We start from the raw sequence: 15,878 nt of genomic DNA on the forward strand, positions 1-15,878 counted from the left end.
ATAAAGGCTGTTCTCATATGGAGAAACTGGTACGGAATAGAAGTTCATAGAAAGAAACATCAAACCGTTGTGGATACAAAAAAAATTCAAGCACACAACTTATTCGCTAAGTAACTGAAACTGATTTTAAATGAATATTCTAATACGCAGTTTGATGTAATTTAATACTACGTCACAGACTGAAACAATCCCTGTGTCAAACTTGGTCCCAAACTCGGGAAAATGTTTTTTGAGAATAATACTCTACAGTGGTACAAAATTCGAAAACTGGTAAAGAGGTATTGGAAAAATTGAAGCTGTGGAGGCGAGTATTCTCCCTGGAGAGTTCGTAAGGTAAGAGCATTACCTACGGAAGTCAGACATTTGATTCGAATTCCGTATAGTAAAGAGCTTTAATTTGTCAGTGAGTTTCGAGAAAGATTTAATAGTCTCATCGGCCACACTGAGGTGACAGTTAACGATAACTGATAGAAACTGGAATATTAACAGTGTGACTGTGTCAGTCATAATACCCTTTTAGGGAAGTTAATTGTGTATGGAAATAATATTTCAGCACATCCACTGTTTCATACTAATTTATAAAACAAAATGATTCGAGTGACTCTACGCTTTTCATGAAACAGAAAGAAATAAGCAACATCATCTGCACGGGGAGAAACTGGAACTGAAATCCCACAGGGGTGAATCATAGGCCCTCTAATATGATTGTCTTGTGTTGGCGATCTACCATTTTATCCTCTGATGCAAATTTTATGAACATCCATCTAAGTTTTGGAGTAACAGAAATATTTGCAAGTAGAACACTAGAAGGAAAACTGTTATGCATCATGCTTAAACGAATCTGGCCCTGAAATGGGTGAAATATTCACCTCCAAAAATCTTTGGCTGTCAATGGGAATAAAATGTCCGACAAATACTATAAGAGTTTTCAAATGTCCTTCATCATTAATACCTCCTTCTGTGATGTATACAAATAATTACATTGATATAGAAAAGGACGTAAATATACAGCATATAGCCACCAAATATTTTTCACCTTTTAAATAGGTGTTCTGCGTTTGTTCAGCTGGCACGTTCCACATTATACCTTAATAGTGAATGTGATACCAGGTGATCAAAAAGTCAGTATAAATTTGAAAACTTAATAAACCACAGAATAATGTAGATTAGAGGTAAAAATTGACACACATACATGAAATGACATGGGGTGTTATTAGAACAGAAATAAAAAAAAATAAAAATACAAAGTTCACAAAATGTCCGACAGATGGCGCTGGACAGCAAAACGTCAGTGACTGTGCATGACAATCGTGTATAAAAGGAGAATGTTGACGTTACCTGTAAAGGCGCTTTTAGTGAAGGTGTATTATCAGAATCGGGAATGTGCCAGTCCAGCTTTACGATCCTATCGCCATAGGAAGCGGATTCGAACGGGTAAAGATCCGTTGACAAATGCAGCTGTGGCGAGAATGGTTTCGAAGTTTGAAGCCACGGATTGTTTAGACGATAGACGCCGTAGAGTGGCTGACCGAGCACAAGGCGTAATGCTGCTGAGACAGTTCAGGAAGAAATGGAGACTACCGTCTATGCACGGAGAAGTCAGAGCTCGTGCAGTCGCACGTCGCATCGGCACTCCATACACTACTGTTTGGTTGGCACTGAGTCTTACCCTCCGATGCTATCCGTACAAAATCCATCGGCATCTTGAACTATTACCTGGCGATTTAGTACAGCGAAGGGCATTTGCGGTGTGGGCGTTTCAAAAGATGGTGGAAGATGACGATTCTTTGAGTAACGTGTTGTGGAGCGACGAAGCTCATTTCACGCTCCGAGGATCTGTCAACGTCCACAACTGCAGAATTTTGGCTACCGAAAATCGTAGAACTGTCGTGGAAACTCCATTGCACGATGAGAAAGTCACGGTATGGGTTGCATTTACCACATCTACCGTTATCGGGCCTTTTTTCTTCGAGGAAATGCTTGATTCGGTTTTGTAACTGGTACCGTGACGGGTGAGAGGTACGCTGATTTGTTACAGAACTGCATCATCGCCAGCCTGGCTGATAAACACCTGCTGGAACTTACGATGTTAATGCGGGATGGCGCTCCACCCCATCTTGCTAGACGCGTGAAAGATCTATTGGGCGCGTCGTTTGGTGATGATCGTGTGCCCAGCCGCCACTTTCGTCATGCTTGGCCTCCCAGGTCCCCAGACCTCAGTCCGTGCGATTATTGACTGAAGTCGCAAGTGTATCGTGATCGACCGACATCTCCAAGGGATGCTGAAAGACAATGCCTCACCATAACTCCGGACATGCTTCACAGGCTGTTCACAACACTATTCCTCGACTACAGCTATTGCTAAGGAATGATGGTGGACATATTGAGCATTTCCTGTGAAGAACATCGTCTTTGCTTTGTCTTACTTTGTTATGCTAGTTGTTGCTATTCTGAAAAGATGAGATACCATCTGTCGGATATTTTTTGAACTTTTGTATGTTCTTGGTTCTAATAAACCCCATGTCATTCCAAGCATGTGTATCAATTTGTACCTCTCTATCTACATTACCCCGTGATTTTTTCAGCTTTCAAATGTATACTGACTTTTTGATCACCCGGTATATGGAACACGGAACTAACTGAGAATCTTGTGATGTACTCCTGACACCACGTAAAAAGGAAGTAAGGCAGGAATGATAAACTAGATAGGTACTTACGTAGTTTTACCGTCTGGGTAACTACCAGGGTGGCCCAGAAAGTAATGCACCGTACTTTTTTCTCCAACAATTCTTTATTGAACATAATGAGAATTACACACTCGAAAGAATGGCCTTTATGTACACATCCTATTTATCCACGTATTCTCCATCCCATTCTACAGCATTCCTCCAGAGCAATACAAGTGCGTGTATGCCCTGTCGGTATCAGTCCTTGTCCTTGCGGCGGAGCAAGTGCTTCACTGTGTGAATCACCTCCTCGTCATCCTCAAAATGTCTTCCACGAGTGACATTCATTAATGGCCAAAACAAGTGGAAGCTCGTTGCAACATGTGAGGTGTGACATCTGTGGATGGCCTCCCTGAGCGCTGCACATCGTAAACCTCTACAGAACCGCCTTCTGATGACTTCATCCTCCGTGCCCAGCGACTAGCTGTACTTCTGTCAGCAGCAAATGATCCACAGACTTTGGACAAGTGTTTGTTAGTGTTCCCCATAGTTCCTTTCTCTGCAGTGAGAAATTCCATGGCAGCACGTTGCTTGTAACGTACATCATCTACAGACGCCATTTTGAAACTGTCCTGCTGCTATGCTATCTGTCGGAAGTGACGGAAACTTCGCGTGCTCACTCAGGAGACTTCAAATAAGATAAACGTAATGTTTATCATTCGTAGAATTATTTTCATGTGAGAAAAAAATGCGGTGCAGTATTTTCTGGACAACTCTCGTAGTTTCGGAGATTTTACAAGAATTCAGTACTCACCACTCTGGCCATTGCCCTGGTGACAGGTGTGTCTGGTAAGTAATCCGTGTGCCTCGCAGACTGGACATGCTTCACGTTGAGAGCGTAGTGGGGACGCTCAGACGGTGGTTTCCACACCTGCGACAAGGACACAGTACCAAGACAGGGGAGCCAGAACGCTCGACACCGAAGACAGCACATACAACATGTACACAAAGTATGGCAGACATCAGGTAAATACGGATCATGTTCATGACCTGCTGTTAATACATTTAACTATCACCATCAGACTGATTCAGAATTTTCTGTAAGTGGACCAACTTTTTTTTTTTAGTGGGTTGTTACAGTTTACGTGCAGGAAAAGGCTGTGGATACAAATACTACTGGCATTATGTTCAAAACCCCTCCAGGGAATGGTGCGGATGAAGTAATGCGTGTGAGATTTCACCGGAGGCATGGCACTCACAAAGAAACTGTCCAATCTGAAATGTCAAAAACTCCTCTAAAATCTTTTGTGCAGGAATAATACAAAGGGAAAAACACAATGTCAAAATTTTTGCTGCTAAGACACAATGCAAGTAGTTTAAAAAAATGTTAAAATTTGCCAGACTAGTAGCTCGCCAGATGGGGGCGAAATATACACCCATGCCGTAACTGTAGCAGACAGCGCATTTCCAACACAGAGGGCACATCTCCTTGGTTCACAACACATCGATAAATAGATAACATGGCACAGTGCGATCGTAATTTGTAAAGCGAATTTCAGTTTCCAATGACAGTTTCTCTGAGACAGTTGTTTGTAGTTAGTATTCGCTCGAATCTACATCTCATTTTATATTCGTAATAATTAGCAGTTACCTTTGCAGTACCGGTACATGTTAACGATGGAGATAAAACAGAATTAATTTCTTGCTATAAGCTTAGTAATGGCATATGTCAGGTTCCAGAGTTAGCCTGTAATGTGGAATTCAGTTAATGTTTTCAGCTTGTAAGGTGTCAGGCAAATTCAACACCTTCCATGATAACCCTGACATGAGAAGCAAATCCAGCAGTATGACACATCGCTCCGAATAAATCGTGACATTAAATTAACCAAAGTAATACGAGTAACGAGTGAGCAAATGGAGTACCACAGACTAACACAAGAATGCCTAAATGCATGTCATACCTTCCCACCACGAGACAGACGCAGTTCCGAAGGCAGAAACAAGAACAGAAGCCGAGACCAGAACCGTGTCAAGTTAGAAGGCCCTACGATAAGGGACGGACACCCACGTCTCCAGCGAACCGCTAGAACCACCCCCCAGCCCATGTTAAAAGCGAGTGCCCTTCAGTAGAACAGTGTAGATCTTACGATAACACAAAAAGGGCCACCCTTTTAGCGTGAGACGTTTTATCGTCTCTGTTACGTCAGGAATACCCTCCAGACCATGTTAAAAGGTAGAGCCCTCCAGAAGAACAGTATAGATCTTACAATAACGCCAAAAGGACCACACCAGCTGCAAGTTTTAGCGTGACACTTTTTCGTGTCTCTGTTACGTTGCAAACTTTAAAAACATTGCCCCACCACGAAAAGTATAACGTTTCTCATTGGATAGACAGAATTACTGTAGGCGGAGCTTAAGGTTAACATTGAGACCCTGATGGTTCAGATGAAAACACAGTCAGTTACTGTTCTTAAACCAACTTCAGTAAATTGTAGTAAGGAGAAGTTAGAGGAGAGTTGCTTCCGAGACGGCGAGGTGAGCGGAGCTGTGCTGCCCACCGCCCCCTGACAAACACCGTCAAGGTAATGAACGCACGTGATGCCACATAACAGCGCATAAAGCTTCACTCGGAACTGCAGAAGTCTCATCTGATACATCCTCTTTTTGCGTAATACTAGTGTCGATCGTCAATTAAAGCTCATGGTGTTCACATTTGCCATTGGAAGTAAAAATCTGAAACGCGATGATTTTTCTGTTATTTAGTTATTGAGAAGACAAATCAGCCACTGTAATTTACGACAAGTTAGATAAGTAATTAATGATAATTGAGGGTCACTGAAGACCAATTTGATAGTTTTCTCTTTTGTGAAACTTAATTTAAACCTAGATTATAGATGTGATATGGCATAGGTCATCCTTCAATCCATTGTAGAACTTGGAAATCTACTAAGGGAATATTCGTTCACATTTTTGTTGAATGCACTTGGTTTTTACCATCCTGTATTAAAACATATCCTTTTATCAATAGTGCAATTTATAAACAATGTTTTGTGAGTAGAATAAAATTTCCTATGGTAAACTTAACTGCTTTTTCGACGTTATTTTACCAGCTAACTAAAAATAGGAAAGCCTTGAACCCCTTCCACTAAATTTAGTTAGTATTAAGACTTTTACAAGGAGTACAATGGAGCTGATGCTGAAATAATTAAGTATTTGGTTATATCACCGCTACTCTCACTGAACTCTTCTGAACTCTACACGTCGTGTGTGGTCTGGCGTCTCCTTACCAGCAACAGGTCCCAGGTTCAAACTAGTCAATTCCCTAAAAATCACACTCAGAACGTCGTTGTGCCAAAGTGGTAGGGAGACACGATGTAGAACAAACAGACACCTCGCAGAGTGTTAGAGAATGGCGAGCCTGCCAGGATAGTAAAATACCATGATTGAAGGTCGACCACATGACTAACTAGGTCAGAATAATATCCTGTTGAAAAATGTTCGCAATAAAAAAAATTGTTTTGAACGTTATAAGTATTCGAAAACAGTAGCTGCAGCGAGAGATAGTAAGAAAGTATTCAATAAAAGTGAGACATTCTGGCACAGACAATAGCATAATTAAGTTATGAATTTTAAAAATTGTTAGAATTCAGTTTTCTCTCCAATGCAAGCGCACAGGAAGCGGATAAATCGTTGACATGTTGGTTCTGACCCAACAAATAAGTGAATTGATTGTCAAGTCATGTGAACAAAAGGTTTATGAAACGCGTGAGATCGTATGAGCGCATATTGACTCGAAGTAGAGCGCTTGAATTGCTTTTAAAACAGAAAATAAGATATTCGGAATGATTAGCAGTGGCAAATCGAGACCTTGACCGAATTGAAGTAGAGTCTGAGCATGAAAATGGACAGAGAATAGAGGACAGTACAACAGACGATGTAGTATCGCGAGAAATAGGACATATAACGCACCATGACGTGGATAATGTACGTCAAGGCATAGAAAACGTAAGTCAGCATACGACAGAGGAGCAGGAAAGTAGAGAGACAGTCGATGTGGATACTTGCGTCTTGAATACGTAGAACCCATAGTACAAGTAATCAGAGCTCCCTCACCACAAATTACAAGGAATGCAAGCAGAAACGTGTCACAGCACAGTTCAATGGAATCGTTTGCGAACCAACACTTGGGCGAAAACACAGAGCGTAGGACGTCGGAAGAAAATGCAATAGGACCCACCAATCTGGCAGAAATCTTACAACAAATCACGGAAACCATGAAAAGGCAAAATAAAGACATGTTGTTGTTGTTGTGGTCTTTAGTCCTGAGACTGGTTTGATGCAGCTCTCCATGCTACTCTATCCTGTGCAAGCTTCTTCATCTCCCAGTACCTACTGCAACCTACATCCTTCTGAATCTGCTTAGTGTACTCATCTCTCGGTCTCCCTCTACGATTTTTACCCTCCACACTGCCCTCCAATGCTAAATTTGTGATCCCTTGATGCCTCAAAACATGTCCTACCAACCGATCCCTTCTTCTAGTCAAGTTGTGCCACAAACTTCTCTTCTCCCCAATCCTATTCAATACCTCCTCATTAGTTACGTGATCTATCCACCTTATCTTCAGTATTCTTCTGTAGCACCACATTTCGAAAGCTTCTATTCTCTTCTTGTCCAAACTAGTTATCGTCCATGTTTCACTTCCATACATGGCTACACTCCAAACAAATATTTTCATAAATGACTTCCTGACACTTAAATCTATATTCGATGTTAACAAATTTCTCTTCTTCAGAAACGCTTTCCTTGCCATTGCCAGTCTACATTTTATATCCTCTCTACTTCGACCATCATCAGTTATTTTACTTCCTAAATAGCAAAACTCCTTTACTACTTTAAGTGTCTCATTTCCTAATCTAATTCCCTCAGCATCACCCGATTTAATTGGACTACATTCCATTATTCTCGTTTTGCTTTTGTTGATGTTCATCTTATATCCTCCTTTCAAGACACTGTCCATTCCGTTCAACTGCTCTTCCAAGTCCTTTGCCGTCTGTGACAGAATTAGAATGTCGTCGGCGAACCTCAAAGTTTTTACTTCGTCTCCATGAATTTTAATACCTACTCCAAATTTTTCTTTTGTTTCCTTTACTGCTTGCTCAATATACAGATTGAATAACATCGGGGAGAGGCTACAACCCTGTCTCACTCCTTTCCCAACCACTGCTTCCCTTTCATGCCCCTCGACTCTTATGACTGCCATCTGGTTTCTGTACAAATTGTAAATAGCCTTTCGCTCCCTGTATTTTACCCCTGCCACCTTTAGAATTTGAAAAAGAGTATTCCAGTCAACATTGTCAAAAGCTTTCTCTAAGTCTACAAATGCTAGAAACGTAGGTTTGCCTTTTCTTAATCTTTCTTCTAAGATAAGTCGTAAGGTCAGTATTGCCTCACGTGTTCCAACATTTCAACGGAATCCAAACTGATCCTCCCCGAGGTCCGCATCTATCAGTTTTTCCATTCGTCTGTAAAGAATTCGCGTTAGTATTTTGCAGCTGTGACTTATTAAACTGATAGTTCGGTAGTTTTCACATCTGTCAGCACCTGCTTTCTTTGGGATTGGAATTATTATATTCTTCTTGAAGTCTGAGGGTATTTGGCCTGTCTCATACATCTTGCTCACCAGCTGGTAGAGTTTTGTCATGACTGGCTCTCCCAAGGCCGTCAGTAGTTCTAATGGAATGTTGTCTACTCCGGGGGCCTTGTTCCGACTCAGGTCTTTCAGTGCTCTGTCAAACTCTTCACGCAATATCGTATCACCCATTTCTTTCTCCTGATAACGACATCCTCCTGAGTAATCCCCGCCCGGAGTTCCGAATGGGGGACTATTTTACCTCCGGAATATTTTACCCAAGAGGATGCCATCATCGTTTAATCATACAGTAAAGCTGCATGTACTCGGGAAAAATTACGGCTGTAGTTTCCCCTTGCTTTCAGCCGTTCGCAGTACCAGCACAGCAACGCCGTTTTGGTTAATGTTGCAAGGCCAGATCAGTCAATCATCCAGACTGTTGCCCCTGCAACTACTGAAAAGGCTGCTGCCCCTCTTCAGGAACCACACGTTTGTCTGGCCTCTCAACAGATACCACTCCGTTGTGGTTGCACCTACGGTACGGCCATCTGTATCGCTGAGGCACGCAAGCCTCCCCACCAACGGCAAGGTCCATGGTTCATGGGGGGAAAATAAAGACATAGCGAACCAAATTCAAATTCAGAACGCAGAAACCACGAGACAAATGCGTGTGATTAAAGAACAAAACAAAAAAATTCAGTTACACCTAAGTCATATTGAAGACGCGGCAAAAGAATCTCGAGAAGTGATAGGAAACTTAATAACAGGTCACAATCAATTGAGAACAGACATTGACAAGGTACAAGCGAACGTACAAACATTGCGTAGTGACATTCAGGACGAGATCAAAACATTACGTAACAACACCCAGGGAGAAGTCAAGAAACTAGAGAAACAGATAAACGAAATTACTAGACAAGCAGCAGGTACAGCGCGTGAAGTTGTTGGAAACGTTGTGTTACACAAACGTATCACAAAAGCAGCGCTGAAAAGATATGATAACCGCATAGTCAAAATAGAAGCGCTAACGAAGCGACAATTTCAAAAATTGCGAACAGAGTTGTTGCAAACCATTGAAGAGCGTAGTGAACAGGATCGAACAAGCACAGAATCTGCAACCACATCCGTATCTGTAACAGCACAGGAAAAACAAGCAATGAACGAAGATATTACGCATTTGCGATTCCAATCACAGGCGGAAAGTAACATATGTGAAATCAGACAGCCTGCACAGCAACAAACACGTTTCGAAATTCTTGATGAACGAAAGTCATCACAAACACACGCAGAACCACAAATGTATGTTTCAAGACAGTCTGGATCGTGCAATGAAGCAGCAAGCTTAGCCAGACAAGATACCCAACCAATATGTGACAATGGAAAGCCAGGTCGCGAAGAGTACAGTGCAATGCAGTCAGCTACACGTTCACAACCGATGGAAGAAAATTATTGCGTACCACTCCAACGATACTACGCAATGGTAGACGAAAGTGACAATGGACATATCCAGTGGATCTACCACAACCGGAAGGAACGACGGGAGAAATGACCAGAAACAAAAGTGGCGAGAAATCGCGAATTTCATATGGAACTATGACGAAGTACAACAACGATCATTTCCTCACAGTCAGAAAATTTCAACACTTTCGAGAAGGAAACTCATTACAACCACGAACTTTTATTGATCAATTCCGAGTAGGATTACCAGAACACCGGACGCTAGCACACAAATTAGACTTAATATGTGCACACATGTCAGGAACAGTCGCAGAATCCATGCAGAATGTTGCAGCGACATGCCGATCGTACGAAGATTTCAGAGAGAAGTTTCTCTCACGATATTGGTCCAGTGAAGCACAGATTAGAGTGAAGTACGAATTATTACGGAACCCATATTTTGAAAATTCAGGAGAGAAGAGGCCCGTGAAATTTTTCGAAGTAACGGCAAACAAAAATCAATGCTTAGATGTAACATACAGTGACGGAGAGTTGATTAAATTATGAGCGATGAAGTTACCATTGAAATACCAGCAATCATTAGTAGGTCGAGGAGGCATAACGTCGAAGCATTTAAAGGTATTCTAACGGAACTAGAGTTCATATTTTCGGAAGATGACGCAAGAAAAAGACGAAGCGCACGTGAAAACGAAAGCAAAAAGCAGTGGAATCTACAAGACACAGTGCGAAGAAACAATAATTACGAACCATGTGATAACTTCGCACCAAGAAACGAGAACAATTTCAACAAAGAACCGGTTATGGATTTAGAAGAGAATATGGCAATAACTACAATTCATCCAGGAACGGCAACAACTATTACAGAGGGAATAACGACAACCGGAACGGTTACTGGAGAACCTATAGACCGACAAATTATCAACAAAGAAACCACTATCAACAAGCTGAACAATAAAAGAGAATACAGATAAAAGAGGTGGAGGTAAGACCACAAAACCCCAATAAACGTTTTAATTGACAGCTAAGCGCCCATGCCAAAGAGAATGACGCACCGTCCCAGGACAATTGCAGCACCTTGAACAGAGAAGTAAAAATCTTATAACGATAAGAGAAGAAGAAAGAAACAAATCCGCAGGGGCCAGATGATAACGAAGACAAGAAAATAACATTATTGTGTTGGGACGAAATTAATTGGGAGAATACTGACGAGGAAGATGAGTTACCAGAGGTATGCACAACGAATGTAGGAGGAAAGGACGAAGTAATGAGTATTGCAGAGCTATTTGAGATGGAAACCAGGGAAAGTGTATTCAATGAGGATAATGCGCAGTCGACAGAAGTTCAAAATAAGTTACGAATGGGCACACAACCCAACGTATATAATGAAGGAAGTTATGAAGCGATAATTAGAGCATTTAAATGCGGTTATGTGGAAGTAGCGACGAAGAAGGAGAAGATAGACGAGGATGAGGAAAAAGTAGAGGATGATGAAGAAAGCATAAATGAAGGAAGAAATAGAGAAGAGGAAATAAAAAAGAGAGAAGTAGCTGTCGAAGCTTATCCTACAGAAAGTTCGAATTCACAAGGGAAATTCCTAAAAAGACTCATGTATGATTCAGTGGAGGATTCGTTGATGCAAGAAGAAGATGAACAGAACCAACCCTTCCAAATTCAACCAATTGTGAAGGCCATTGTAAAGCATATCCCAGTCAATATTGTAATTCATAACGGAAGTGAACTGACTGCGATCTCAGAAAATTTATTCATGCAGTGCAATGCCAATCAGGAATTGCCATTTCTGAAAACACGTAAGATTAAAGTAAGAGGTCCTATTAGAAACAATGCTGCGGAAGTTACGAGACAAACAAGGTTAACTCTTTCGTAGCAAGGTCAAAAGATCGAAGACAACTTCGTGATTATATCTCAACTAACTGTAGGTTTGATTATAGGTGCAGATTTTTTAAATGAGAGACGAGCGATAATAGATATGGGGAAAGGTAGCGTAACATTCGGGAATGTCACACTTCTCTTTGAGCAAAAGCTAAAATTAGAAGAAATACCAGTTATAAACAAACAATTAAGAATGACGCGAGATAAAGAGGATGAAGAATTAGAATGGTATGCACAAAAGGGGGAATCGCCTCAATTGATGTTAGAAGTCCATAAAGAAATCGACGAAAAATTGCAAGAAGTTCAAGGTATTTCGGAACACAGTAAAAGAGAACTAGAGGGTATTTTACGAGATAAAGCAGAGGTATTTTTACCTAAGACTGGCAGTATTAAACACTAGCAGTACAAGTTTGAAGTAAAACAGCACAAACCATTTAGAGGGCCACCCTATTCAATCCCATTTAGCTACAGGAATAAAGTATTCCAGGAGATATCTAAAATTTTAGATGACAATATTATTGAACCAGCTACCTTCACATATAACAGCCCGCTCCATATTGTACAAAAACAAGATCGGACCATCAGGTTAGTGCTTGATTCCAGACAAATCAAAACAATCATAATCACTGAATCAGATCGCCCAGAAAAATTAGAGGAATTGGTACAAAATTTCCACGGTGCTAAGATATTTTCATCAATTGATTTACGGAGTAGTTTTTGGCAAATAGAGTTGGCCCCAGAATGTAGAAAATTTACAGCATTTATCGTAATCGGTAGATGTTTCCAGTTTAAACGATTGCTATTTGGTTTAAACATATCATCAGCAGAGTTTATTAGGGGATTTGATACTATAGTCAGTCCTGAAATTTGACAAAAAATTACTTGTTATGTTGATGATGTGATTATAGCAGAACCCTCTTGGGAACGTTACAACGACACATTAAATCACTTTTTACAGATCATGAATGAGCATGGGGTCACAGTAAATATAACAAAATCCAAATCTGGAAGGCCAGAGGTCAGATTTCTAGGACACATAATTTCCGAGAAAGGGGTAATGCCCGACCCAGAAAAACTAACGGAAATCAAAGAATTCTGTACTCCATATAATAAGAAAACTCTCAGAGGATTTCTAGGTCTCACTGGGTTCTATAAAAAATTTATTTGGATCGACTCTCTCGCAACACCACGCCTAAGTGCATTGACCGGAAAAAACACGCCATGGTTATGGGATCAACAATCCAATGAAGAATTTTTAAAAGTGAAAAACGCACTAACAACAGCACCGATTTTAGCACATCCTGATCTAACAGAAAATTTTTGTATGGCCACTGATAGCATGAAAACAGGTTTAGGAGTTGTTTTATTCCAAGAATACGAACAGGCAGGGCTAAGATCATATAGAACAAATGCAACTGCCAGTCGGGTGCTCACAAAAAGCGAGAAAAACTATTCAGTCACGGAGCTGGAAACATTGGCCATTGTATGGGGCTTCCAACGTTTTCGATACTTCGTGTACGGAAGAAACACAAAAGCATACACTGACCACAAAGCATTAGAATTTCTGTTATCCGCCAAACTAACTCATGGGAGGTTAGCCAGATGGATGTTAATACTACAAGAATTTGACTTCACTATTACACATATACCAGGACCAGCGAATGTATTAGCAGATGCTTTATCATGTTGTCCACAGGGTGCATCCAATAACATAGGTTTGGAAGCAACAGAAGACAAGTTTACAATGAACTATATGAAACAAGTACCTTTCGAAAATTACATTACGGCACCATTGGAAAACATAGGCAAAGAACAGAACAAGGATCCCGAAGTACTAGGAATCTAACACAAGTGGAAAAGTAAAGATTTTCCAGACATTCGACAGCGTATTTCGTAAAAAACAATGTTTTTTTTTAGACGGAATGTTGCAATGAATGAATGGTTAATTTATATCCCTGATGAACTAGTTAATAAGTACATATGGTATACACATTTAAGTAGTGGCCACTTTGGACCAAAGAAATGCTTTTTAAAAATAAAACAAACAAGCCATTTTCCTATTATGGAAAGAAGAATTAGAACAGTATTATTCAAATGCAAAAAATGTATGAGTGCTAAACATGTCACTTTCCGAACCAAACCACCTTTGTTTGCAATAATCCCTAAAAGATTAAAACAAATAGCTCCAACAGATTTGATGGGGCCCCTCCCATGCACAAAAAATGGATACATTTTCATATTTGTCGTTTTGGAACTTACTTCTAAATATGTTACCTTGAAAACATTGAAACGATCAACAGGACTTGCTATAAGTAAAGCATTTAGACAAGATTTTCTCAGACAAGTAGGTCGAGTGGAACGAATAATTTCTGATAATGGCCCACAATACAAATCAGTGCAATGGCAGAACATGTTAAAACAACACAAAATAAAACCCATCTACATATGTAAGTACAAACCTAGCGTAAATCCAGCAGAATGATCTATGAAGGACATAGGCATTTTATGCCGATTATATGCAGGCAAAAGACACAACACTTGGGATATATACCTTAAAGATTTTCAAGAAGTAATAAATGAAATGCCACATAGCACTACACTACTACCTCCAGTTACTGTACTTAAAAATATTGAACCCCCAAACATAACCAGAGAAAATGTTAGATTTCCTATTGTACCACGTAGACAGCACAAACAAGTCATAGCAATAGCACTCTCGAACATCAGAAAGGCAGCCATTAAAAGAAAAGATAGAACAGCAATTAAAAGAACATTCTCAGTAGACCAGAAAGTATTTGTAAAAACACACCATCTCTCCAGCAAACAGAAACAAAAAATACATAATTTTTACGCTGCATACAAAGGACCTGTCATAATTAGCAGAATTTCTCATGATAATGCTGTGGAACTAATCAACCCAAAAACAGGCAAAATGTTAGGACTTCACCATGTGAGCCCTATCAAAAAGTTTGAAGATTAATTTTATTACTGGTAAATAATCAGCACAATATTTCAAGATTATGTTGCAGATAAGATCGTCAGGAGAAAGAAGAATGAAGAGAGAGGAAGGTGAGAAAAAGAAAGTAGTTTCAATAAAAACAAAAACAAAAAGAAAAACAACACAAATAGTACCATAGATTAAGGTGAAGGGATAAAGCATAGATAGTCTAACAGCATGAAATACTAAAATGCTATACACCACGACAATACATAAAAATAAAAAACGAATTTGACGATTCTTGTAGATGATAAAACTCAAAATATCTTAGAATTGTAACATGGAAAGGCGCCAAAATTTGTAAAGCTTTTAAGAAGGTGTAGAACAATGTAAGTACTAGACATATGTTAGCTGATTATCAGTAAAACGTTTTGTAAGAACCATTGTAAAAACTCCAGCAAGGACAAGACGCAACGACCCACTAGTTGCAACGAGAGAAGTTTCAAGAAAGAAAAGGATGTAATTAGCAAGACACGATTTCTACAAGGCAGAAGCGTTGAGAGAAAGGAAAGGACAGCAAGACCAACAGAAGGCCCTTGTATTGGAAGTGGGCCATAAATGTGACCACTAAGCGGAACCCTGCTGGGACAGAACAGGGAACCACACAGTTGCGGAACCCTGCAGAGACACGACAGGACACCGAACGGCAGAAGGGTCTCGGAATACCCCCACTCAGTGGAGCGAGCAAAAAACAGCCCAACTTGAAGACGGCTTGGGCAAGCCACCACTGCCAAAAAAAATGTGTAAAAGTTACACTACCACTATTAAATAGCACACTGATGCACGAAACTGAAGAAAACTTCCACAAAGTAAAAATGACATGCCCAAACAATTTATCAAACTGTTACTATGAGGAGAACTTCAAAGCGACTAGTTAGCAATAAATATTTCCATATCCTGCCCAGAGAAGAACCAAGAAACAAGTAAGAAGCAGAGAAAAAGCAGGAAGAACAGAAGTTGAAGATTCACAAGATTGAGACCAAGAAAGAAGATGGGTAAAGAATAGACGACATACCTTCCCAAATCCCTGTCCTATTGTAAACTAGTCGTCTGCGAAGTATTACAACGAAAAACGACCGCTTTCAGTGACACATAACGATGACTTTCACGCATACAAACCCAGTAAACCACGAGATTCTGTACTCACAGTTCCATTCCATTATGGGACCTCCACAACAGCAACACACACTTGCAAAGCCTACAAGGAACGACGAACCGAGCTGTACATAAAATACT

The 15,878-nt window shown here is 40.3% G+C and overlaps 1 protein-coding gene across 2 annotated transcripts in view; it reads right to left on the reverse strand.

The window, feature by feature from the left end:
* Nucleotides 1–15,878, reverse strand: part of LOC126267988 (uncharacterized) — a 66,350-nt gene that overhangs the window by 5,511 nt on the left and 44,961 nt on the right. For both annotated transcript variants that reach the window (XM_049973336.1, XM_049973335.1), the window contains exon 4: nucleotides 3,481–3,597. In XM_049973336.1, coding sequence (XP_049829293.1) covers nucleotides 3,481–3,597 — 117 coding nt within the window. The remainder of the gene's footprint in view (nucleotides 1–3,480; nucleotides 3,598–15,878) is intronic.

Source organism: Schistocerca gregaria, chromosome 4, assembly GCF_023897955.1.
Source record: "Schistocerca gregaria isolate iqSchGreg1 chromosome 4, iqSchGreg1.2, whole genome shotgun sequence".
Taxonomy (NCBI): Eukaryota; Metazoa; Arthropoda; class Insecta; order Orthoptera; family Acrididae; genus Schistocerca; species Schistocerca gregaria.